The sequence below is a fragment of the Cheilinus undulatus genome, linkage group 3 (assembly GCF_018320785.1).
Source record: "Cheilinus undulatus linkage group 3, ASM1832078v1, whole genome shotgun sequence".
Lineage (NCBI taxonomy): Eukaryota > Metazoa > Chordata > Actinopteri > Labriformes > Labridae > Cheilinus > Cheilinus undulatus.
This window is the reverse complement of record NC_054867.1, coordinates 44,989,125-45,015,311: the sequence shown is the minus strand read 5'-3', so window position 1 is coordinate 45,015,311 and position 26,187 is coordinate 44,989,125. Positions and strand designations below refer to the sequence as shown.

Sequence of the window (26,187 nt, the reverse complement as noted above, 5' to 3'; positions counted from 1 at the left end):
AGCCAGACCAAGCTGACAGCACAGTGACAGGAAGCAGAATGGCAGAGGGAGTGAGAGTTACGTTGTAAACAGAACGAAAGGGGGGAGAAAAGAAAGGCATACAGGTGACTCTGAGGTGATGAGGAGGGAAAAAACTGTGAAAAGGCTGTTTGATGGGGTAAAATCTGTCCAAGTCCAAGTTATCTATCCATTTTCTACACGGCTTATCCCATTTGGGGTCGCGGGGGCTGGAGCCTATCACAGCTGTCACTGGGTGAGAGGTGGGGTTCACCCTGGACTGGGTGTTCATAGCAGATAATATTTTGATAAAGTCTTATTTTCCAAAATCATACAAACAAACTAGAGATCAATTTCAACACAATGGGGCTTGATACAGACAAGCAAAATGCACATATGACTCCTGAGGAACAAAACTAAAAGTCAAAAAGCTGCACTGAGCTAAAGCAAACATCAGCATGCCAATATGCTCGGAAAACCTGCTTAGTTTTGGCACAAGCATCAACTTCCAGTGTTAAAAAATGAAGTCATAATAAAAGTGCAAAAAACTCCAACGTTCACTTGAGATTGAGTCCAATACAAAATGAATTCCCATGAGGTTTCATGTCAAAATGTCAAATATTAACACTTATGCATATAATTTATTTGCATTATTTTAGGATGGGCATGTTTTAGCTGAGGGAGTTTTAGGCCCACCTCAGTTCCACCGCTTTCTTGATTAGTCAAACTTCAGCAAGAGTCATAATCTACAATATGGTCACTGCCACTGAAAACACCTCTTCAGAAACCAAGGAGTGACATCACTGAGTCTATGTCCATGTTTTGTACAGTCTGTGGTTTAGCAGGTGTAATATCTGATATTTAACATCAGCGTTTCCAACAGAATGACACTGTACTCTTGTGGTAGAGACGGCCATCTCACCCTGCCTGTTTAATTTTTTGTTTCTGCTCTTTTGACAGTATTCATCCGATAACTTCCCTTCATCTTTTAAAATGCTTCATCTGAGCATAGCAGGTGAGCTGCATGTACAAAGGCTAACCATCATCCCAGACTGCAGAAGAATAGGATGATATTGTCAGCAAGAAGCTGCAGAAAATACCGAAATGACAGCATATGAAGCTTCATTTTATTATCCCGTCCATAAACATCAAACCTCCATTAGTATATTTATGGGAGGGATATACTGGTGGATGTCCCTCTTGTTTTGCATTGTATTTCGGTGTGTAAATACACCTGGTTGGCTGACTTAAGTATTGTTAATGTGTAGGAAACCCTGACCATTGTTGTTTAGTTGAATCAATAACACAGTAACCTGTTAATACAATTAGCACCTGACCCAAATTACAACTGAGGCTTATTAAAATGTCATGTTTTATTGAGTCATAAACCAGACAATCAGATGAAACTGACCTAATCCTTGCGCTTGATGAAAGGTTGGTGCACAAACTCCAATTAACACCAGTTAAATCGTTCTAAAAGTACATTTGGGTTTACTCAGAAGTGTTTTTCCTTCACAGTTGTTGAATCAAATACATCATAGTGAAAAAACTGCAACTGATTAATGACTATCAGACAAAACTCTGCCAAAAGAGTCTCAAATATGTCTTCAAATATCATTGCTTTGTCCATCATAATGTGAGTGAGATACACAAATTTCTCATTTAAACTTCAGTAACATCCTCTTATACCCATACATACTGTATACCATGCATTAAAGTGAATGCATCTCTTAGAAGTTGGCCTCTGTCCTCTGAGCACAAACAAAGCGTGCTCTGTGAGATATTGGCCACATTATTCAAATGAAGCACTTTTTCTCTCCCTCAGGACAAACTGCGTCTCTGCTGCCGCCATCATCAGATTCAGGTCCTAAATATAGAGCCACATTCATCAATAATGCAAACTGCAGTGTAAACAGATAGAGGAGATGACCAACCAGAGTCACGTGCACAAACCCTTTAGGGTTTGATGTAATCTGAAGACACCGTCCAGACAATTGGATTATAAAAACAAGAGATCAATATAAGTGAGCAATGAGACAGACTGATGAAGAACTTTGTGTCTGATGACTCTCACACCTTGAGGACAGGTCATTGTCGGTTTAAGTAAAAGAACCAACTCACCACAGCACGAAATGCATCGTATTTGCTCAAAACTGCAGCTAAGCTGAATATGGCTAGATCTGAAATGAAACATCTTATTCAAAATTGAAACTTATATCTAAGTTTTTCTCTCATCTGATGTCTGACCTGCAAACACACATGCTGCATGAAAACTAAATGTGAATGAAGCAACAGAATCTGATCTGCTTACAGCTGCTGGTATTATTTCTAAAAGCTACTTAACCCTCTGCTCCTCATGTGGCGTTGCTTAATAGCTCAAAGTTGAGCACAGTGGGTGATAATATTGTGCAATCCTCTCATATGAATATGTGTAGTTGTATGAATAAAAAAGATTAGGCACTTTTGGAATTTTTTCAGATCACCAAGCATGGAGAAAAAGCTGTTACAAACAAAACTGAAGCGACAGAATGAGCTTACGATTCTTCTCAGGCAGCCAACAATGATTTGTAAAATCTCAGCTGACAGATGGCAGGATATTTCTGTACAAGATTAATCTATTATGACTTATAAACAAGCTCTGAGTGAAATCAAATACACTTACATTTGTCCACTTTCAGCAGCTATGTTGTTAATACAGTATAATAATTTTATATTCATCAGCAGGAGCTTAAGTGGATTGGTAACACTTTGGTAACATTGTCAAAATTGTAGATACTATTTCAATTCCAGTATATTTTGAATTAAGGATGCAGTATGTTGAATAACAATAATTATTATTTAAATTTATTTATCCAGTAAAACCTCATTGAGATTAAAAATATCATTTACAAGAGTGTCCTGGCCCAGACAGGCAAGAGTACAATTTAAAAAGACACAAAAAACAGGGCAGTTACAGGGATACCAAATGCTGAGTCACAGGGCAGAAAGTCATCATATTTACACCAGTATATAAATGTCAGACGTAAAACTTCAAGTCCTTTAGCATTTCAAAGTTAAGAAATGAGGGTGGACAAAGAAAAAGAACTTCAGCTGACATAGGTCTGTTAGTCCTGCCTAAACTCCACAAACTTGTTTGCTACATACGGCAAAAAACAGACTATATAAGCTTATATTTACAAACGTTTTAGACCAGTTTTAGTGCTGTAGGAAAAAAGTTGATTCATGTCAGAATTGAAAATATGAATATCTACCATTCTGAATAGATTTCAATTGTTAAAATATATATACATAATCACACATACTTTATTTCACCCAAAGTAAATTTTCAACAGTAGACAGTTTGAGCAAAGCAAGTCCATGGCTTGTTTATTCTTTGACTCATGTCTCCACCTTCCCTGATACACAGATGGAGCAGGAGGTGTGAGCCTAATATGCTACGCTGTTAGCATTAGCAGCACTAGCTTTCAGTCACTGTAATATTTACATTGCTGTGTCTGATACACTGGCATACTGCCAACACTGTCTGTGGGGCCCTGAGTTACTCAGCCCATCATGTTTTCCCGAAAGAGAACTGTTAAGTCACTGTGGGTTCTACAATCGCCAGGTAAAAGGACAATGACCCTGCATGTAAGCTCAAAATACTAACCGAAAGTAATGTAGCCTAATTCAGGGACAAATCAAAAGCCTGTTCACATCATACACCACCACCAAGAGTCAAAATAATACCATCTCTGTTCCTTTAGAGTTCAATATTATCAAAAAGGCCTAAAACTCTATTAACACTTCCTCTATTTCACAAGATAGGTGCATAGGAGAGGAATGTTTCCATGAAAGACTGTAATCACACTATAAATTGTTTTGTGACAACATAGGCCAATGACTCAGAAGAAACAAAGCCTCAGATGACAAACAACTGTACCATGAATATTAAAGGATTCAGATCATTCAGTGAGTGGTCACAACTTTATCTTTTATCTGTTTTATCTGTGCCTAACTTTCAAGAAATGCACAGGCGAATCATTTCCCTTCTGATTAGACAGATGATCATTGTTTTTAGCAGACTAGTCTAAAGTCAAGTGCATACAATCTGTAAACTAACTTCACACTGTAACAATATGAAGTTGGTGTACAGAAGTGGCTAAGGTTAGCAGTGATAGCACTGGCAGCTTTTGATCCTGTTTGCAGATTAATGTCTACAGTCCTTTGTTGAATATTGTCACTTAATTCTTCCATTATATGATCAACTTTATTCCCATTTTCTCAATAAACTGTGCTAATAGTTCATATGAGATGCCATCATTGCTACCCATTAGTGTTTACAACAGATTAAAGAAGACTGTGCCAGCATGTCAGTGGTCATTATATGCCTTTACAGTTTAGACTGGACATTTGACCAGGCTTGTGGGCCAATAATGTGAATAATTACTTTAACCAACTCGTAATTTGGGTGCCAGCTACAAAGGAATCCAATTTTAACCATTCAGCTGGCTAATCACACACATCCCTAGTTTAAATGAGAGTAACATAGGCATGTAGTTTAGGCAAAGAAGAAGACAATGGGGATTTAAAAAGACTCCTTTCAAAATTGTAACCACAGATTTGAAAAATTCTTTGCAAAACTATTTACCATTTGTTTCTTCATAATGTGCCTTTTCCTTTCAATGTGTTTAACAGTTTATAAAACAAGCGACAAAGTCTGAGATGAGATCATGTGTTGGGCTGTAAAAATACATTGTTTACTTTTGGTTTCATATGGGAGTATATAGTGTTTCCAAGATGAAATTGAAAGAGGGAGAGGAGTTTGGACCCTTTCTTAAAAACCATAGGTGAGTCAGCTGTTGCTGTAGGAGTGTGACACCGAATCATTAGGGTACTCATTACACATTCTTCCTTTAAATAGATAAAACAAAGATCGAGGTCCATGACTACTTAATGTACTAAGAGGACTTTTTTGGTTGTTTTTGACCTTGAACTTTTTCAAGAAATAGCAACCAAAACCACACCATCCTTTCTTTAAGAATTCAGAATTCACCATCTCACCACCTCTCGCAGGAATCCAAAACTTAAAATGACTCAATACAACACATCCATGTATCTATACAATCTTAAAGAAACAGTTTTGAAGCCTAAGTAAGATAAGTCTGTAGAGATCAGAGAACATTACTGAACCTGCTCTGTCCTCTGCAGTCGCTCGGTCCTCCACAGCGTCACTAAAAGGGTTTCTGACAGCCTTCAGGTGAGCTGACACATGAAACCATGACACATCCTGTGGTCTGGCACGCCTTTTCCACATACACACCCACACACAGTGACGGACCGAACTTTGACAGATCCTTGAACAGACACATTAGGCCATCAATAATTAGCTAGCTGCTAGTGTAGGGCGGAGACTGAGGGCGCTCCCCTGTTGCACACATTCCTCAGAGAGGTGCTGTGTGGTCGGACCAAGGAGACTCAAAGACAGACTGAAAGGGACGGAAAGTCACCCATCAAGAAGATAAAGTCTGACAGGAAGATCAGAGAGAGGAGGCACAGGTGGTTAGATAAAACAGGACAGACATCAGGTCAGCTGGGATGCATCCGCTCAATCAATAAACATAACGCTGATGCAGAGTGCTCTGTGCAGAGTCTAAATAGAGAAAAAAAATTAGGCCTGCAAAAGTCCCTTTTGCATCTTCAAGATAATTTACAGATCATCCTAGAGGCATGTTTTTCTCTGAGAGAAGGTGTGATAAATGCTTCATCATATCCTTCCACAAACACTCAAAGCTCTTCTGTTTTTTAGAGTGACGCTGTGAAATAAACTAACCAGAGCTTGTAGGTGTGCATGAAGCAGCCAGAAACTCAGCTGGATTGTTGTCTGATAGCTTTAAAGTCATGAAAACCTGAAAAAACCTAATTCACCCTCCATGCAGACAGATGCTCATCTCTTTAGTTTGTGCCATCTGTGGATCATCTAATCATCTTTCCCCCTGGGTGCTCACTCCATTTGACCCCAGTGTTGGATCCCATTATAGCAGGAAGTAATATACGACCCCATGGCAGGCAGAACAAGAGCTCAAAGGGCCACTGATCTGTCCTACTACTGGTACAGAAAACACAATCTTCTAATGGAGTCTGTTTTCAGCTGAGATTTGACAGTCTGATGTCCAGATTAGGGATTGGCATGTTCAGTCACTTCAGTACACCAATACTCTCATTACCTTATGAGTGAGTGAGTGATCCATGACTTACAAACTACATTTTTAGCTTACATGTTGGACATTAACCTCTCAGACCTAGCGAAACACTTTCACCTCTCTACTTGATTGCTGGTTTGAGGTAATCCCATTTGTTTTTTGCGCTGTGCCGTTCATCAATACTTGTGTGTATGAAGGTCAATGTTTTTCAAATCCCAGTTCTGCATTAAATGACATCAGTGGCATTAAATGATTGTGGTAAGAGCTGTCTAATGAGGAATTTTAAGAGACAAAATGAGGTAGAAGACATGTGCAGTAACCTCATACAAGCTAGCACTACTGTAGTGTTTGAATGGCAAAGCGTGGCTAAAATTCATGATGAGGCCTATCGGGACACATGCAAAAACATCTTTGCTAAGAGAAGCTTTTAGTGTGGTTCTTTGCTCTTTATTTCATTAAGAAACATGGTCCAGGTAAGATAAAACTGCTGATATACTACAGCTACATTTAAGATAACCGCTACACTGGAGGAAGCCAGTACTGACGGCTTACAATGCAACTTAAGACAACCCCGAGAACTCTTGTTCTCCTCAAATGAAGCTGATTGGTCAGAACCATTTCTGGTTTGACTTACAGTTGTGGAAAGCTACCCCTTCTAAAAAACTTGTCCTGGAGGCATGCAACGTAAGCATTACAAGAAGAATGTTCCTATTGTAGTATCACAGCGCAATGTTTGTCCCTCATCCCCCTTTCTTATTTTCCTCTCTGTTGACATGGACAAGGAAAAAGGAAAAAGGGAGATGACAAGGGACCAGGAGTGTCTGCCAGGAAGATTTTAACAAATAAACCACTGAACACATATAACCATATAACTGTCTTTGAGTTTTAATCATGTCTCCTCATTCTGGGTTGTTTTTCCAGACCTTGGAAACATGAAACCACAGTTAGAAATGAAGGGTATTAACTCCAACTTGCCCTTCTTGATATTTTAGGTGATTATCAGTAGCCAGAGCTAGAATTGTTCTGCAGGTGCTGACTGACAATGATTGGTAAATAAGAACATAAAGATTACCTCAAATCTCTGTCTATAAGACCATGTTTAAAGCACTAACTGTCCTCTGTTGGAGCATTTAAAAAAGATTTTAAAAACCTTGGCTGCCACATTTGTATGCTCTTCATGGTTATGTAGCACCTTTTACTTTTCTTTTCAGGCCAATTTTTCATGCTTTAGTGTTGCAAGAATTTAATCAATACTCAAGGGCAAGAGGGTTGGACCCTGTATGCTCTCCACCTCAGTCAGTATGTAATCAATAAACCTTTTTTTTCCTCAGGCAGGTACAGAGAGTTTAATTGAAGCTCCGCTGGTTCAGCTGCTCAACTAGAAGTGTGAACACACACTGCAGCCGATAAACTGGGCAGGGGAATGGACGCAAGTCATTTAGAGACAGAGCAGCTGCGAAAAGCTATGAGATACACACACAGTTACACACAACAGGGCTCTGTTGTTGTTGTGAATGAGAAGTCCTCAGGCTGTTAGAAGAGAGATCCACTGAGAGGAAACATCAGTGATGCTCTCAGTATGTCGGCTAGTGTTCAGTCAGTAAAGAGAATACTCTGTATAAAAGGAAGTCTGTGGGCCAGATCCACACAGAAATGGCAGTGCTTTTGTGAGTGCTATATCACTGCAAATGACAGAAAAAGACAGCATCCGATCCACAGAGCAAGCTCAAAGGGGAAACAAATGCAGACTGAAGTCAAACTGAACTTGCCAGAGAAGTTTGCAGTCTGGTTCATTGTGAACTGCTGTTAATAGTAGGGACAGGATTTTCCAGTAATTTCATCAGAGGTGGAAAAATTACACTACTATTGTACTCAAGAAAAAGTGCAGTTACTCCAGTTAAAAATAACTTGAGTTAAATGAAAATGATTGGTCTATAAATCTACTCAAGGAAAAGAAAAAAGTCATTAATTTAAAGTTTACCTTGAGTACTGAGTAGCTAATGAGAGGTTGTTGTTAGCTGTGATAGTAGCTTTTGCTTCAGCTTGACAGGTGTAATTAGCTTGCTGAAGACTTCTTTAACCACAAAACTGAATGTGAGCATATATCAAGTCCCTGTTTTTTGTAAGCAGGCTAATCTTCTCTGCTCTGATACAGTAATAAATGATGTGTGATAACTGATCCTAACAGGGTTAACTGTTATTTGCCTTTTGAATTACGTGTCCCATGGGAGTGACCTTAGCCATCGTAAAGCAGTTGTTACACTTTTGTGTAACAGTTATTATTTCCTTTATACTTATAATTTCTCACAAAGTACAGTATTGTGTAGAGCTTTTAGGCATATTTGGACCAAAAATTGAGGCTTGAGTGAAGCGAGTAATGGCTAAGCCTGCCTGAGAGCACCATCGGGGGGGAAGGAGGATTGACACAACCCAGGTCATATTCTGGGAATGGGAAAATAATCTGTTGAAGTAAGCATGGCGAGGGGTACCATCTGGCCCAGTAGTAGGGTTCTCAAGAGCCCCTTGGTTCCAAGGGCCCATAACAACCAGCGGCCTCTGGGTGTATTATCAGGGGGGGAAAAGCCTGGAAGAAAAGAAATGCCATCGAGCTTGACCTTCACTGCTGAGCAACACGTGTTGACATGTGATAAGCTTTACTTTGTTCTCCATCCCCAAGTCCCAGGTTGTGGCACATCAGGCTCCGTAATGAACCTTACATGCCTGAAACTTATGCACATGACTGTATTTTCTGTTTGATAAACCAGGAATGTGTGGTTACACAAGTAATGCTTAATCAATTAAAATACTAAAGCCTAAAAGAGTGTGCACTCTCAGCAAGCAATGAAACGTTACTTAGATAATGACAGCCACATCGATTACTTGAGTACTTGAATAATTGCACCCTTCCACTTAAAACTTGTAGTAAGAGTAATCCTGAACATTCAAATTAATAAACAGATAAGATATTGATTTACACAGCACAAATCTCAACATCATAAAGACTTACTTCTCTCAGCAATGCCTGGATGGTGGCTAAGTTCTAAACATGAGTCTGATAATAATGTCCATCCATTTTCTATACCGCTTATCCTGTTGGGGGTTGTGGAGGGGCTGGAGCCTGTCCCAGCTGTTATTGGGCGAGAGGCGGGGTACACCTTGGACTTGGAATGTTATAATACTCCACCTTTTTCTTTATCCAGTCTCTGATCAGTCACACGATTATCTAATGTGCCAACATGTGTGTGTTTGGCTGCATGAACTTTGAGTTTTTGGCCTTAAAATTGTATTTTTCTTTTTCCTGTCTCACTTTGTCATTGTGTCTGTGATCCTAGCCACTGATGTGCCAGTTGGCTTGTAGTAAAACACATGCAAAGTGTGCTTAGCTGCCAAACTTCGGGGAGTGTCATGCCAGCATATGATTAGAGCAAATTCTTCTGAGGATATGATGCTAAAACAGGGCAAATATTGGATTTTAATTCTGGCACTATTAGCAGGCGTAACAAATTATCAATTGAGCAAGTTCTGTGCATTGATAGTAAAATTAAGGTTAGTTGCAGCCCTACTTCAATCATGTAAATGTCACTCCCGCTGTTACACACACAACACACAAAACCCATCTTTTCCAAACCCAGTCACCATGGCAACGTGAAGCTCTCTCTCTCTTCCTCTTCCTGTGAAGCTCCTCACTGACACGATAAATCTGACACGCTCCAGCCTCAGAGGAGCGGAGCAAACCCGCAGCCAACAGCCTCTAATAGGCTCTCCTTGTTCCTCTTAAGCTGTGAGAGGGTTTTATGATGTTACATACCACAGAGGAGGAGAGGAACAGTCATGAGAGATCCACACTGATTCATTACACTCAAGGAAGAGGAAGCCTGTACAACCTAACAGGATAAAGATTCATCCTATCCTTTCCCACAGTGCTCAACCACATTTAAGTAGAAGGTCGTTAAAGAAATCAGCCTCTAAAGAAGTTCGAATTTCTGATACTTCCTGATGTATAACTGCGCTTTAATGTTTGATTACTTTTGTCTTTCCTTAACAAGGTCATATTTAACTTTTAGCTTCAAGAATTACTTAAAACAACTGTGTTCTCTTGTGCGTTGAGAGCTGGCTTAGTTATTTTTTTGTATAAATGTGTTCAGTTTTTAAAGATATTGATTTATGTCTCATAAAAGACTGTCCTGAATTTGTCTTCTTCTCTGGTGCAGTCATCAGGAACAAACAAGGTACAGCAGGGAAGGATTCGCACACAGAGGACAAAAAAGTGCAGAAAGGATTCTAGATTGAAATGATTCTTATTAGAAAATGTTTTAACTCTCATTGCCGTCTTTGTATTACAGTTATATCAGTGTTCTTTCAATGATAAAGGATAAGTTCAGGTAGAATGTTTTGTAAAGAAAAAAAAGAATATTCTGGATATCTTGTGCCTGACCTCAAACAAATTATCTGTCTGCTAATGAAAACACCTTCAGGCAGTGACCTGGATGTACCTCAGCTTTAAAGGTCCTGATGGCTGAAGAGTGTTGGCATGAAGCTGCTGATCTGCAGCCTGCTGCTAAAATCCTGCTGATTCAGTCTCTTTGGCTGCTGCAGCACAGTCTGACAGTGAACACACAACTGGGAGATTTTTAATCAGTGTCTGGAAAGAAGAGCAAAAATGTATTTGCATGTACCACAACTGTTAAAGATGAATAACTGTCTTGAATAGCAGATGTACTTTTTCAGCTTTAGGATAAGAGTGCAGCATTTTTTGTGCCAGAAAAATTTAAACAAATATCTCTTCAGACAAAAAAGGCTGAGTTTCTTTCTTAAGGTGTTAGGTGGTAAAGGTAGGTGTGGTGTCCAGCTAAAATCAGTGAAGGTGGTTTCACATTCGACACCACGGTCTGCTAACCTTGCAAAGCAGAAGGATTTGCCAGGCTCCATGCCTACCATCAGGCAACTCAATCTTGCAGAGCTCCAATGTACATCATTTGTGCCAGACCTGAAATGGTTCGGACCAATCAGCATCATTTCAGGAGAATGAGGCTGCAGCTACAGGTGGGGTATTGTTGTACTGGAATCCGATATGCCTACTACCTCATTTTCTGCCAGAGTCTTCTTGACCCTGAGAGTTCCAAGCAAGGGTTTGCATTTTCCACACCCACCTAGGTAACTCGGGATCTCTCCTCCTCAAAACTTTCAAATGAAGTTTCTCTGCTATCTCTTTTAGCTCGCTGACTCTCCATCTGTATAAGGTCTTATTCGGTGTACTCTGGTTCATTCAAATATCCTCTCGTATCCACAGTATAATCACTCAGGTAGAAATCACTCATACTATCTTTGTTTTAGCTTGGTGTGGTGTTTTTATCCCTGTAGAAGCCCGCATACCCACACAGCTGATCAGAGGATAACGGTGCGCAGCAGAAGGAGACAAAATGCCGAAAGCTGCATCATAAATTAGTGCCTGACACGGAGAGAGTTTTTTTAGGAGAAATGATGTGCTCTGCACGTTTTCGACAAAATGTACAGGTGAGCGAACATATCTTCATGGCCCATTTTTACGCAAAACTTGTTGAACTATAATAATATTAAACGTTCCCATTTATAGCCATTATGCCGCACATCTTTCTGAGCTCATAATAACCACAGGATCAACTTTCACAGTAATCCCTGGAGGCTATTGCCACTACTATAGCCAACTACCTCATACAACCCAACTTAAAAAATCCTGAAATATCCCTTTAATTCCCATTAACTCCAAATAAATCACAACAAAATTAGTTTCTCTTTCTGACTGACACTGCTGAAATGAGGAAGACTGATGCAGCTGTGCAACTTTCAGTCTTCTGCTGGAATGAAACTAGAAGATGCAGATAAATGCTTAATATTGAGGGATGGTTTGGAAAGAGGAAGCACAGTGTTTTAGACATACAGGAAACACCGCACAGAGAAGGAAGTCTTGCCAGGAAGTGGTTTAACACTTCACTGCTGGCTTTCCTAGACTTATGTAGAACTTGATATTCATTCCTAGAGGCAGTCATCATCTATCTTATAGTGACATACAATGACAGCCAAAGGGTTTTGAGACTGCATGCCATGAATTTTCCTCATTCTGTATTTTCTTTTTCCATGACGCCACTGCCATCTTTTCATAAAACACTTAACAAAGAATGACAGTAATTCTCTGCCAAGGACTCTTCTTTTATGCAAACATTGTCTCATGTCTTTTTTTCTATTCTGCAGTTTAACAATTGTACAGCACAAAGTCCTGTAATGACAGTTCTGCCCTTTTCTCTACTGCATCACCGCAGAAACATTAACCTCCACTGCAAGCCAAACTCTCTGAATCTTTTCACATCAGATGGAGAGACGTGACAGAGGAAGCAAACCCCTGGCCCTTTAACGAAATGAAGCCTGCATTTCTCCCATGATTCCCTGTGAGGATCTGATCTCAGGCTCCAATTACCTCACACTTCAGGCCAGAGCCAGATCCAAGTCCAGATCTCTGCTCTGTCACCATTACAGCTTCTGAACATGCAGACACAAAGATTTAAGAGGGTAGTTTCTAAAGCTGCAACAAAAAATCCATTATTTATAAAATGTTAAACAAACAGCCAGCCACTGTCATGTTTGAGTAATTGTTATTTGATGGGGGATTAATCTTCATACAGCTCTTTAAATGTGAGTCTTTTCTCCCCTGTTATAGCAAGGCTGGCTCCATACTGGAGGATTTTCAAATCTTGACTGATTTGTAAAATGTGTGAAACGACAGACATAAGGTCAGTTTCAACAACTTCTTAACATTATAAGCTTCTGAGCATACAATAGATGATTCTAACAGACCACAAGACCATATAACTGCTTTTTGTAGTGCCGATATTCCAGTCACAATATCTCACAGAAACTCACCTGATCAAACATGACTTTAAAGAAAAAAATAAAGGAAAAATAGGGAGGATGATCAACAACATTGGCTTGCTTTGCTTTAACATCCTCTACTTTATGCATGAATGTAATATTTCATATTATAGCAAGAACAAAGCTCCATCATTCACACAGTGGTCTGATGATGTCTGAAAGGTGAACCTTTAGATATGGTCTATTTTTCAAAGTGTGTTCGGTTTTAATTTTTGCACATTTTTGTATGTGAGTTCATCCACCATAAAAATTTGACCTTTATGACCATCCATTGACCTGGAGAACACATTTTAAGGGACAAAGCTGCTTCTGTGACCTGTTGAATCCTGACTGTACGATGATGAACTTTAACCTATTTCATCTCAGTCTCTGTCTGTGGCAATAACGTTTATATTTGATTGGTGTCAATTCTTAATCAAATAATTGGGGATGCTGAAATGTTTTGAAAAAATACAGTGTAATCAAGATGTCAGTGCATTGAATTTCAAAAAATTTAAAATTAAATGTATAATGTGCACACGCGGGAGAGAGAGAGAAAGACAAAGAAGAGAGGGAAAGCATCAAAACAGGACTTGAATTGTGACGCCTGATGGTTTTCTGTAAAAGTGTCGGGTCAATCAGAGAAGTTTATGAAAATCCCTGAAGTCTGCAGACACAAACTGAGCGCTGTCTCACACCAGCGAGTCATGCAGGCAGCGCATAAACTTGGAGATCTGCGTAGGTTCACCGGTGCAAGCATAGTGCCATATTTGCCATGAAGTGATGGCCCATGCATGCGTAAAAATGCAGGACACCTGCTTGTAAACATCACTGCATTTACTTCTCTTCCCTCGTGATTTTCATGCCTCGAACCATGCATGCTACGTTATAGTAAAAACGCTGCGAAACATGCGGTGCAATGTCTAGCTTACAGCATGGGCGTGTATGGATATATGACTGATTTAAGTGAAACCTCAAGGCAGATAATTTTCCTCAATGAATTCTTTAAATTGAATCACCAGAATAATTTGAGGAATCGTTTCAGCCTTGTCATCTTTGCCTTTGAGAGCCTCCTCATTATTACAGACAAAACCAATCAATTTAAAAATTAATGGCTTTTTACATTTTAAGCAGTCATAATAATCATCAGTTGTAGTCCCCATCATTCCACTTCAGTAGTTTAAATTCTCAGCTCGAGTGTTCTTCTCTAAATCTGTTCATTTAAACACTCAGAGGCCATGTGGTTGAGTAGTACTTCACTTTAAAGCAATCTATTTAGTGTAGTGGTTCTTCTCAGAGGAAATGAACATTTTAATTGCAAAGCCAGACATGAATGGAAAAGGGCTGAGCTACATTTTTGATTATAAGGCATACTAATAGCAAAGAATAAGAACTTAAATTGGTTTCAATCATCTAACGACAGGCTGGACTCCTCAGCACCAGATGAGACATGCAGAGCTTGTAAGTACAAATGGAAACTGGAAGCAGACAGTGACGTCTGAATCCCACAGGGAATAACATGGTTCAATCTATAATTATTTATACAGAAATGGAACAAAAGGGAGACTGGGGGTTTAGTCTAATTAATTACATTAGCAATGACTGCTCATCTGTTACTGTTGTAACAAAAACAGGGAGGAGTTGAACCCAGCGCTACAAATCAAATGACTGTCCCTCGTTTGTCACATGAACTAATCCAATTAAGAGACTCAGTCCTATAAAAGCACTTGTGTGCCTCTCTGGGAAGGGCCCTCAGTTATGACATATTTATATGAAATAATATTGATTTTAAGATGGCAAACGTCAGTCTCCAATTAATTTTCTAAACTAAATAAACCACATGCTTTAGACCTTTAAAATCTGGTCAAGTTTGTCCATTAAAGTTAATGTAAAAGACAGAAATATCTCTTCTGTAGTTTGGCATAATAAATGCAAGTTATTCCTTCAGAGATACTCTCTTAATACTTAGGATTCATATTTTATGTAAGAGCTATGGTTGTTTGACCTTTAGAAATAATTTTTAATTGTTTGCAGCATAGGATGGATGATGATAGATGGACAGATTTCCACTCAATCTCACAAAGAAAAAGAATAACTGATTGAAACTAAGCACTTTAAATACTTGTTAGGAAAAAAAATCACCAGTTATATATATATATATATATATATATATATATATATATATATATATACTGGTCATAACAAAGAGGAAGATTAAAAGAAATTAATCACAAGTTATGTTTCCTTCAAATGCAGTCATGTACAAGAAGAGACCATATGAACTTTTCTCTCTCTTGGTATTCATAACATAACAAGGGACATTTTTGGAAGCTTCGGTTTCATAAGTTATACTAACGCGTTCGATGACATTTTCAGAAATGTCAGAACCCGTGGACTTCAGTTTTTGGCTATGCACGGTGCTATGGAAAGTGTTGTGATAATAACCTTTTTTGTCTTGCCTTTTTTTCCACTGCCTGGGATTTAAACACAAAGAAATAATGCAATGTAGCATTTCCATTTAAAGAATGCCAGGAGGAGAACAATGTTTCAGCATCCATATTGTTGTTATCAAGCAACATTTTTTCCAACTTCACCACTTGAATGATAGACATGACATGACCTCACAAGTTCCATTTGAAGGCCACAAAAGAATAATAATAATAATAATAATAATAATAATAATAATAATAAACGTTATTTGTATAGCACCTGTAAAAACAGAGGTTTACAAAGTCCTTTGAAAAAAAGCTGAATCACAATAAACATGAAATCGTGTCAAGTTAGAAAGACATCATAACTGTAACATTCCAGAATAAGAGTGGAAACCATGAAGAAAAACCCAGAATAACCTAGACCAATCCAAGCAACACAGGAACCCAACTACATAAAAAGATACCTAAGGACCAGAAATGTATGAACATCTAAAATATTAGGAAGAGACAGAAAGGAATATCAATTAAAACAGTAAGAAGGAAAATAAAAACAATTAAAATTTGTAGATTTTAATAAGTCAAAATACAAAAACTAAAATTCTAGACAGTGAAGACAAAGAAGCTGGATTCAAAGATATTTGACACTACCACAACAAAAAATCACTCAAACGGATAACTGTGGCTCTTGCTATGTATCATGAAGTACTTAGCCATGCTGATAAATCCTATAAGATATGGAAAATTGCTATACAGAGATTTTTTGGAAGTACTCCTGGAGATCTAGTGAAATCCACAAAGTTGAGACCTCCTCATGCTTACAGTCGAGTCGGCAGAGGCAGGTATGTCCTGATCAGTAGTTCCATTGAAGTGTAAAGGCTCAGTAGTCCCATCTCTAACTTTTACCACTAGCCCTACCCCATGTTTTTAAGTGCACACTTTCCCCTAGGAAACATACACTACAACTGGTAGTGGTGACATCTTCCCTGACAAAACGGGACACAAAGATTTAAGAGGGTCTGTTCCTTCCTTCCTGTTCCTTACATGTCACCAGTGGATGTAGACAGCATTTACAAACTCAACTACAGATGGACAGATGCCACTTCCAGTACTGGATATCAGTACTAATACCAAGCCTAAGTACTTGTACTTGTAAAAGATTGCAGATACTGTACTTGTAATCAAAGCATGATCTAAGTATGTAGTCAGAGTTGGAGCCATGTCTGCACTATGTTGATATTTCAACATAATGAGGATGAAAAAAATTAGAAGAATAAATAGAATGAACTGAAATACTGTCAAGAGGAGGGATGAACATCTATGAAAATAAAACGAACTTTCAGAATAACTTTAAGAACAGCTGTGGTATTAAGATCTATTTGTACTCGGTACATTCTGAGACTAAATGTTTTCAGTGATTATTCTAAAAGCATTTTTCAAGAAATAAAAGGACTCTAGTGCCTTGAAAAACATCCAATTAAAATGTCCAATTGTTGTCAAAATTTTATAAACCACATTTCCAAAGAAACTACTTATATTTAAACACTCCTTTTGGCATCTGAGCAGCCATCTTGCTACTGATTTGCAAGGCATCCAGGGAGATTTCCCAAAACACTTGGTCTGGACTTTGTAACTATTAAAGAAAAATCTTCATTTAAATATGTCACTCCTCTTAGTATGAACAGAAAAATTGCCTTCCGAATCATAAAAAATAGTAGACCAAGGTAACTGAGGCTGAGATCAATTCAAAAACCTGTGTAAAAAAGAGTGATATGGCCCTTTAAGACCAGAAGAAGAACTCCATGTTATTTGAATAAATTAAATGCATGCATCAAACACGTGCTGCAGATCGTGTTTAATTAAATATGGTAGTAGAATAGTGGCCATTAGAAATGCACAGTTTGCAGCAGCCAGTTGGACTCTGTGTGTAGTGCATTAGACAGTTCAGAACCGTGGACAGAGCTCAGTGAGGGATCAGATAGAGGTCAGCTCCTAACAGCAGCTCTGATCCACCACCAGCTGCTCTCCAATGATAAATCAGAGAAATGCACTACTTTGGAGGAAACACAGTCTTCCCCAGAGACAAGCTTTTAACCACATACATCCCTCCCTGCCCTCTGCTGCAGCCTACACATGCTGCTTCTGCTGCTCCACACAGAATTTTCGGCATGAAAACTAGCAGAAATACCTAAAAAATGAGGTTCCTTATAGCAAATGTAGTATAAAAGTCCTGAGTCATTTCAATTCAAAATGAGGGTAATAAAATACGAGTATTGTAGGTGGTTCAAGTTAGTATTCTAGTCCGTGCTTTAACTAAAACATACAGGCTGCAACAATAAATAAACTTTAAATCACTTAAAAAATAACTTCAACACTTTAGAGTTGAAATTAAGCCCCAGCAAACACCATCTGTGGTGGATAAATGTCAGTTTTCCAGCCGTTAGCAAATGTAACGGTTCAGTGACATCGAAAAAGCCACTTTATCAATACAACCGTAAGCTAACTGTTGATCACCTACGTAAGTGACGGTTAAACTGTGAAAATGTACATACCGAGGTGAATATAATCCAGCTTTTCTGATTATTTTAAGATGTAATCATTGTTCGCATCCGCTGGTTCCTCCTCCGTTGCCAGTTGCCGGTGGTACCACTGAAAGGAGCCGCCAGATGGGGGAGGGTCCGCTTGAGTCAAGGTAGCCATAACGGTTAACAAGATTTCCGGGACGCTCCTACAAAATAAACGTATTCCGGAAGAAGGAAACGTGTGAACATGAAAAAGTAAATAAGATTGTTTCTGCAAACTTTATCAATAGATAAAGTACCAAAATAAGACAAAAGCAAAGGAAAATAATTTAAGAGTTATATAGGCTATAAAACAGGATTTAGTCGTATCAGAAGCACATAAACATTAATGGATTTATTGAATTTTCCTCGGGATTGATGAATTATCTCTCTATCTATCTAATTGGCAAGAAAATTAGAAATTCATTAGACAAAATTAAAAATTTTAGGGAACACAAATGAAAGTTTAATGTTAAGTATTATATACAGACGTTTCTTTTATTCACATCCAAACACATCTTATGAGATTAAATCTTCATGTTATGTACTTTAAACTTTTTAACATTACTTGATCCATATCTTGCAGGTTATAAACTCTCAAGCCATTTTTCTTGAGACAAATAAACTTTGACTTTGACATTATTTCCTTTAATATGCACCAAAATACCAAGGCAATTTCACTGGTGAGAAAGTTTACTCAGAAAAGCTAAAGAAAATAAATAACTGAAAGAAAGAATAAATTAAGTAAACAAAGAGTGTAAAAGGGCTGAAATATAGATAGATAGATAGATAGATAGATAGATAGATAGATAGAAAACTCAAGTCTTAAGTGATGCTCATTTGGTTTCTGCCCCACAAATATATTTGTATATTATTCACAAAACAAGACATTTTCATGAACAAACAATACTTTAATAAAATATTTTTTAAAAAGGATATGATCGAGCAACTACAGCCATTCGGTTATTCCTAGGCTGAATACTTACCATTCCTTGTGGAAATACCCTGCGACCTATTCTGTTTGTTATGTGAAAATCATCTTATCTTATTTTAAATCATTAAACCTATCTACCTGCTATAAAAAGGTCTGAACAAACAAAACAACTCAGCTTGACAGCAGGTTCCTGGATGCAGGAAATGGTTACTAGGAAAAACTGTGAGTAAGAGGTGTGTTTGTCATGAAAACAGAAAGATGATATCAGTATTTTTTTAATTACTCTTGCAACAAATTAGATACTGTTAAGCTGTCTTTATTAGTAGTGTAAATACTTGGTTGGTTGAATCAACAAAGAGCATTTTCTGTTGCAGTTTAGATGATCGTTTGTGTTGTTTTGACCACATTTGAAAGACCATCAGTTAAATTTTTATGAAAACTACCATGTGGAAATTACCAATAAGCATATTTTAAAGCATGTTTAAATAAAACCATTTTTTTATGTTAGCCAAAGCTTATTCTGCAGTACATTTTCTTTTTTTAAGATATATTTTGGGGCTTTTTATGTCTTTATTCAGAGTTGAGGACAATGGATAGAGTCAGAAACAGGGATGAGTGGGGAGAGACAGGCGGGAACAGAGCCTGGGCCTGCTGCATACATGGGCCACGACTTAACCACATGGCCATCTGTGCCCCCTGCCATACTTTAAAAAATGTCAGGTGTTTGTAGATCTATTGCAGTAAATATCCATAAGCTGCAGGTATGCCCTGTGTCAGATATTACATCAAATGGGTACAAGTGCATGAGATCAAACTATCAATAGAAAATATATTAAGACAAGTAACTAAACTTAGCACAAAAAGTAAGGACATTTGTGTTTTGTTGACTATTTCTTTGTTGTAACAATGATTCTTGGCAATAAATCTTATACCGCTGGAAAGCCTGTTCATTTCCCTTTTAAATGATGCCACATTTGTAAGGACCATGCATTTGTGGGATGAGCAGCAGAGCTGAGTATGTGGGTTATGCCTATGAAAAATTTGCCAAATCTTCTCTGACATCAAAATAAATCACAATATTAAATATAGCAACAATTAAATTGATAGATTTAAAAAGAATTTAAGTGGCTATTTAGGAGGATACATTTTAAGATTTTTCAATATTTTTTTAGTAAGGAAAAAAATATATTTGTTGCTTAAGCTTTAAAATTCAAAAGATGATATATATATAATAATAATTATTATTATTATTTTCATTTTTTTACATTCTTATGGAGTAGTGAGAGTGCCAAATTACAAAAATAAATCTATAAAAGAATAAGCAAATAAAAGTGGAAATATAAAGATGAATAATAACTAAATAATGTTGCTATATAAAAAAAAACCTAAATAATGTTGCTGTATAAAAAAATAAATAATAAATAATGTTGCTATATAAAGCAATATTAATAAAAAAAAGGGAATACATAAAAGAAAAGGCTAATTAAAGTAGAAATATAAATACAAATTTATAAAATAATTTTAAAAAATTAGAAGAAATGTGCTTATAAATAAAATAAAAAAATAATGTGGCTGTATAAAACAATATTAATTAAAAAAATCCATTAAAGAAAAGGCTAATAAAAGTAGAAATATAAAGAAAAATTAATAAAATAATTTTTTTTTAAAAAGTAAGAAGAAATGTGCTTATAAATAAAAATATATGTAGATTTTTTTCTCAATCAAACCAATGCCCCATACTGTTAGAACTTTTATCGACCACTTCGGTGTTCCCTGCCAAGCCAGCAGAGGGCGCTACTTCCCCAACAGGCCCGGCCGGAGAGGATAAACCTTCCTGATCAACGTCAGACGTTCCTTCCGGCTCCGGTCCCGTATCAAGTGGAAAGGTAAAGATATACCAGGCGTTGTAATCTAACTATATCTTAAACATCTTATGTTTGTTGGAAGACTGCGGATTGATTATCGATTGCTGTTAATGTCAGACAAAATTACGTGAAAGTATTTTGCCTCTAAACGTTTTAAAATCCTCGATATCAAGGTTTGAAGTTGGGAAGTGTACCCGGCTCTAACGTTAGCTAGTGACTGCCATTTTTGTCCGTTAACGCGGGCCGTTGTTAACTACGCTAATGTGCTTTAACGTTTGGTATCTAATTTAAATCGTTAACTCCAATCATAGCGTATAAGGTAAAGGACCACCAGCTTAAAGGCTTTTGCTGGCGGTCAATAATATTAGAAGACGTGGCTAAATTTGCTAACAGGCTAATAGCTAGCAAGCTACCATAGGAAAGGCTATGCTACACTGACAGATACGTACTTGTCCATGTTGATGCTTATAATGTCCCCTAATACAGATGCTGATGCCCAAGAAGAATCGCATTGCTATCTATGAGCTCCTCTTCAAGGAGGGAGTCATGGTGGCCAAGAAAGATGTCCACCTGGCCAAGCATCCCGAGCTTGCTGACAAGAATGTGCCCAACCTTCATGTGATGAAAGCGATGCAGGTGAGGAACTGGTGATGAGGGTGGACCACTCATGTAGAAGTTATTACATTTCTGTGAATATAGGCCTGAAGTGGGCTCATACTTGGTGATCTGTTTCCTGTAGAGCCTGGGTAGCACAAATGTAGTTGTAGAGTAGTCTATTGATTGTTCTCCTGAGTAATAGTAATTATTACATGCCCAGAATTTTGGAAAATAAATCTTTATTGAAGAGTCATATGAATATACTTTGTAATGTTTAGGGCTTTACCTGAGCTCACTATGAGTAGGAAGTTGTTTTAATGTATTTTTTCCTCGATTAAGGGTAACTAAGTTTGACCAAATAGCATCACGATGCAGGTTAATTGGGAAAAAAAAGTTTTTCAAGGTCTTCTTTAAAGAGCAGAGGAAATGAACTTTTAATTTAGATTTTTTGTTGTACATGTGACTCTTAACACAGTTCATACACGTTTCAGATGGTGAGGAAATCTCATTAATGATTGGCTTTATTCACATTTTCAGGTATATTTGCAGCTTAATTTCAAATGTATGATTTATACTGGATTGTTACTTTGCCTGTTCATAGGGACATAGGCTGGTTTGTTATCATCATGGTTAAAGTTCCACTTGTTGTTGGTAGAATGGGACATTTTACCTTATACACCATATCCTGCTGATTTGTGATTGGTCAGTACAGCTTGGGTGATGAATTTACTACAGAAATCGGAGCACAAAATTTAGACAACCCTTTTTTACAGGTTCTACACCTCTCAAGCAAATCCACAAATGGCAATTGTTTGTCTTTAAGCTGTGTGAACCTCTACAGCTATGATTCTCTTAATCCTAAACATGATCAGATGAAACTTCTAAGACTGTGGCATTTATTTTAAAATACTTTGCTGTTCTGATATAGCTTCTGTCAATTCAGATGTAATCATTGACACTCATCCAATAATTAGAGTAACAAATGGTTCTGTGTTTTGTGTCCACATGAGGGAAAGAGGAAAATGTTGAGACAACCTAAGTCCTTAAAAGATAGAGAACAGCATTGTTCACCAGGTGAAAATATTAAGGACACGATTGTGTGATAAATTAAATGGTGAACATGAAGTGGGTCATCTTGGTTTTTTAAACTTGTCATTTGTACCAAAGTTAAAAGGCATTTTGTTAGTTGTACATCAGAGTCTCATGAGAATAGAAGAAATGAGCAGGGGAGGTGGTATACCTCTATTTAGGCAGTATTACACCAAGGATTAAAACTGTTTTTGGTTTTCTTCCAGTCCTTGAAGTCCTCTGGGTATGTCAAGGAGCAATTTGCCTGGCGTCACTTTTACTGGTATCTCACCAATGAGGGTATTCAGTATCTGAGAGACTTCCTCCACCTCCCCCCTGAGATCGTGCCCGCCACCCTTCGCCGCCAGACCCGCCCTGAGACCGCAAGGCCCAGGCCCAAGGGTGAGTTTGCCAGTTAACACTGTGGGGTTTATTTGACTTTTGGTTGCTTTTCTTTAATTATTATTGAAGCATATTGTTAAAAAAATCCATGCAATACTGTGTTTAACACAGGCAGTGGTTGTAACATTGGATGTTGCTTTGAAAACTAATTAAAGTATTTGCATTAGTTCAACCCTGTTTGTAGTTTTCAAACATCAGGTTAAATGTAGACTCTAAAATTTGGAACCTGACTAACGAAACTAGAAGTGATGAGCTGTTAGTGGGAAGCTGCTGAGTGAAAAAGCATTCCTGAGTGATTAACATCATGGAGTCCCATGGCTGCAGCTACAGCTCTGTCATCAGATCAGATACAGTCAGTGATGGCTGTTTTTAGTTGAGAATTGGCTTACAATTACCCTGCATTGAACTATTAAATAAAAATCAAATATTCCTAAAAAGAAGAATTGTAAAGCACAGGTGAGAGCTTACTGAGATGAAACGAGGCATCACATTAGATTGTGGTTTCTCAGGTTGTACTCTAGTACACTGACCTTTTATGGCATTAGGTAGACGTTCTGATAATCCTCCCCTGGGTTTGTTGAAGTTGAGGATTATGCGGTTGAATCTGAGATTTAAAACTGCAATTAAGACTGAAGGATCTGACACCTTATTGAGAACAGCTGATGCTTAATGATTTTTTGGTCTCCCAACAGGATGCTAATCCTTAAGTGAATCATCAGAAAATGTGTATTTGAGAGCGCAGTTTGAACTAAAATGATTCATCAAGATGCACTTATCCATGGCAGATGTTAATGAGTAACTGATAACATTACCAAGACAATACTGAAAATCCTGATAACATTACCAAGACATTACTGTGAGGAGGAATGAAAATATTCCTGCATGTACAAGTTCATTTTACTGATGCAACCCTGTTATTCCATGGTCTCACAAGCCCTAGAATCTAATTTACATGACACTTTTGCAAGCAAGGAGTAACACCACTTAAATGCCAGTACAAAAGGATGTTTAAGCCTAAACCACTCCAAAACTGCAGCATTTTCAGATGGGTATCCACTCAGACTTGGTAGTTGGTTATTTATAACTTTGCTCCCTGAAGTGCAGTCCCATCTGCAGTCATGCTCTGAAATATTGGACATAATCTGTTTAAATCCAATTAATGGAACAATAATTTAATTTTCAAATCAGCCACCAACATATCGCTCACCCAGAGTTAACAGCCATTAAGTGCTGGGTAGAATGATTTAACACCACTTTCTGGGATCATGTGTCCCCTTTCGGCTACAAAAATCTTCATGATGGTCAGTGATCTGCTCCTTGGAGGTGTCCCCGAGGCCAGAAAATGTGTATTTTTTTAAATAAAGGCTTTCCTTGCAGAGCTTAGGTGTATTGCGTAATATGTGGCCTAACACTGACTTTCCTAGGTGAATACAGATTCCCCTGGTTTTATCTTTATGTGAAGAGAATTCACCTGTAAGATGACACACCTGAGATGATTTCTTGGTTTATTTCTGCAGGAATGGAGGGAGAGAGGCCCGCTCGTCTTAACCGTGGTGAGGCCGACAGAGATGCATACAGGCGATCTGCTGCACCTCGTAAGTATAATTTTAATGACTTTTAATGATGGAATGAGTTGATCTTGTGGTCTTGTGTTAATGTATAGATGACGCTCCCAACAGGTGGAAATAGTGACTTTAGTCATGTTTGGTATCTTAACTACACATTTAATCTTCAGATTATCACCAAGCATGGCAAAGTTTAGTCTAGTAAATGTAGACGTTTTTGAAAACACTTGATGACCAAAGAAAGTGCTTTCTTTGTTTATTCATCAATCCAAATATCTAAGTTGTGTAGCAAAATATATAAATGCGGCATGACTTAACTTAGACCAGGATATTTTTCTCATGACTTTGACTATTTTCTTTTTAACTGGTATTAGCTATGAATTAGGGGCAAATCGCTTATTGGTTAGGTCAAGCCCCCATAGGCTGCCTGCTTGGAGGACTCTAGCTGCAGTATGAGTCCAGGTCTAGCCTGCGGTCCCTTTCCTGCATGTTTCCCCACTCTTTTCCTGATCTTCTTCTATCCACTCTATCTACCAAAAGTTAAAAGCTCCAGGGAAAAGGTAAATGCTGCTCCCCAAGTCCTGAAGCAAATGAGCATATTTGTAGAGGAAATCTCTTTCTAAAGTTTGATTAAAACAAAGTCAGAATTCATTAAATGTTTTAAATGAAATTTCACTGACAGACTTCTGAATTATTTTCTCTTTTCAGTTATTGTAGAGGTGTCTCAAAAATACAACTACTTTTGTAAAATTTCTACCACTTGTAATTATTTATAAGTATGACGGTTTTTAGCTGCCTTTGTAATCAAACTTTCTTTTCTCTATAGCTGGTGCTGACAAGAAAGCAGAGGCCGGTGCTGGAGCTGCCACAGAGTTCCAGTTCGTAAGTAGATTCTATTCTGCCTAAATCACTATTAAAAGAACTAAATGGTTTTTTTTTTCAAATTGGAGCATATTTCTGATCTTGAATCATTCATCTGTTATGGAAAATGAGGAATGTTTTCTACTGCAGTTATACAATAAGCATGTCCCCACCAGCATGTGGGTGCGGTTTTACAAAGGCCTCAACATGGAATGTCAGCCAGCTAAATTTAGTTTTGTATCGTGCAGCGATAAATCCTGATTCTTTAGTTGAATGATGTATTGATATAAACTTCTCCATGTTGCAGAGGGGAGGCTTTGGACGCGGCAGAGGAGGACAGCAGCCTCAGTAATTTTCACTCACTCTTTCTGTACAATAAAGAAAATCAAAATAAAACTCATCTGTATCAGTATTTTTATAAACAAGGGGTATTAAGCATTTAACAAGTAAGTTTGAATCCCAGCTTTGATTTTTACCCTGAGTCAAGGAGCATTACTGCCAGGTTTAGATTCAGAAAATTAAACACAAATCACTTCAGAATTAGTGCTTTACTTAAACTTGTGAAACATTTGTCATTGGTAAAAAAAAGCCTTATTGTCCTTTCTTCAAAATGAGGGCTGCTCAGTACTCCAGTTTCCATGAAAAGCAGTACACATTACTAATGTCATTGCCTAAATCTGCAAAGTTTTCATGTAAGAGCATATACCTTCAATCCTTATAGAAAAAACAACCTCATAAAAGTGAAACTTTAAAGTAGATCTGATGGATGTATAAAGCCTATAAATGTAGAAAGTAAAGATGCATTACGAACATCTCAATAGGAACATGAGCAATAATCTAGGTTGTG

The 26,187-nt window shown here is 37.7% G+C and overlaps 2 protein-coding genes across 3 annotated transcripts in view; one reads left to right on the top strand and one right to left on the bottom strand.

The window, feature by feature from the left end:
• Positions 1-18,135, bottom strand: part of pacsin1b (protein kinase C and casein kinase substrate in neurons 1b) — a 46,843-nt gene extending 28,708 nt beyond the window's left edge. The window contains exon 1 of one of the 2 annotated variants that reach the window (XM_041816400.1): positions 18,040-18,135. The gene's annotated coding sequence lies outside the window, so the exon portion shown is untranslated. Of the gene's footprint in view, positions 1-5,166; positions 5,206-18,039 lie in introns of those variants that run through there. The other variant, XM_041816390.1, reaches the window with a different exon arrangement.
• Positions 18,136-20,765: 2,630 nt separating this feature from the next.
• On the top strand, positions 20,766-25,736 carry rps10 (ribosomal protein S10). The gene is made up of 6 exons (XM_041783947.1): positions 20,766-20,868; positions 21,334-21,483; positions 22,740-22,914; positions 24,432-24,509; positions 25,306-25,361; positions 25,648-25,736. The coding sequence occupies exons 2-6, from the start codon at positions 21,334-21,336 to the stop codon at positions 25,690-25,692; spliced, it is 504 nt and encodes a 167-aa protein (XP_041639881.1). The 5' UTR covers positions 20,766-20,868; the 3' UTR covers positions 25,693-25,736.
• Positions 25,737-26,187: the final 451 nt, after the last annotated feature.

Excerpts from the sequence above, each read along its gene's own strand:
- rps10 (XM_041783947.1), top strand. The coding sequence starts at position 21,334 with ATGCTGATGCCCAAGAAGAATCGCATTGCTATCTATGAGCTCCTCTTC. Across the intron at positions 22,915-24,431 it reads CGCAAGGCCCAGGCCCAAGG|GAATGGAGGGAGAGAGGCCC; the intron begins GTGAGTTTGCCA and ends TTATTTCTGCAG. Across the intron at positions 24,510-25,305 it reads CAGGCGATCTGCTGCACCTC|CTGGTGCTGACAAGAAAGCA; the intron begins GTAAGTATAATT and ends TTTTCTCTATAG.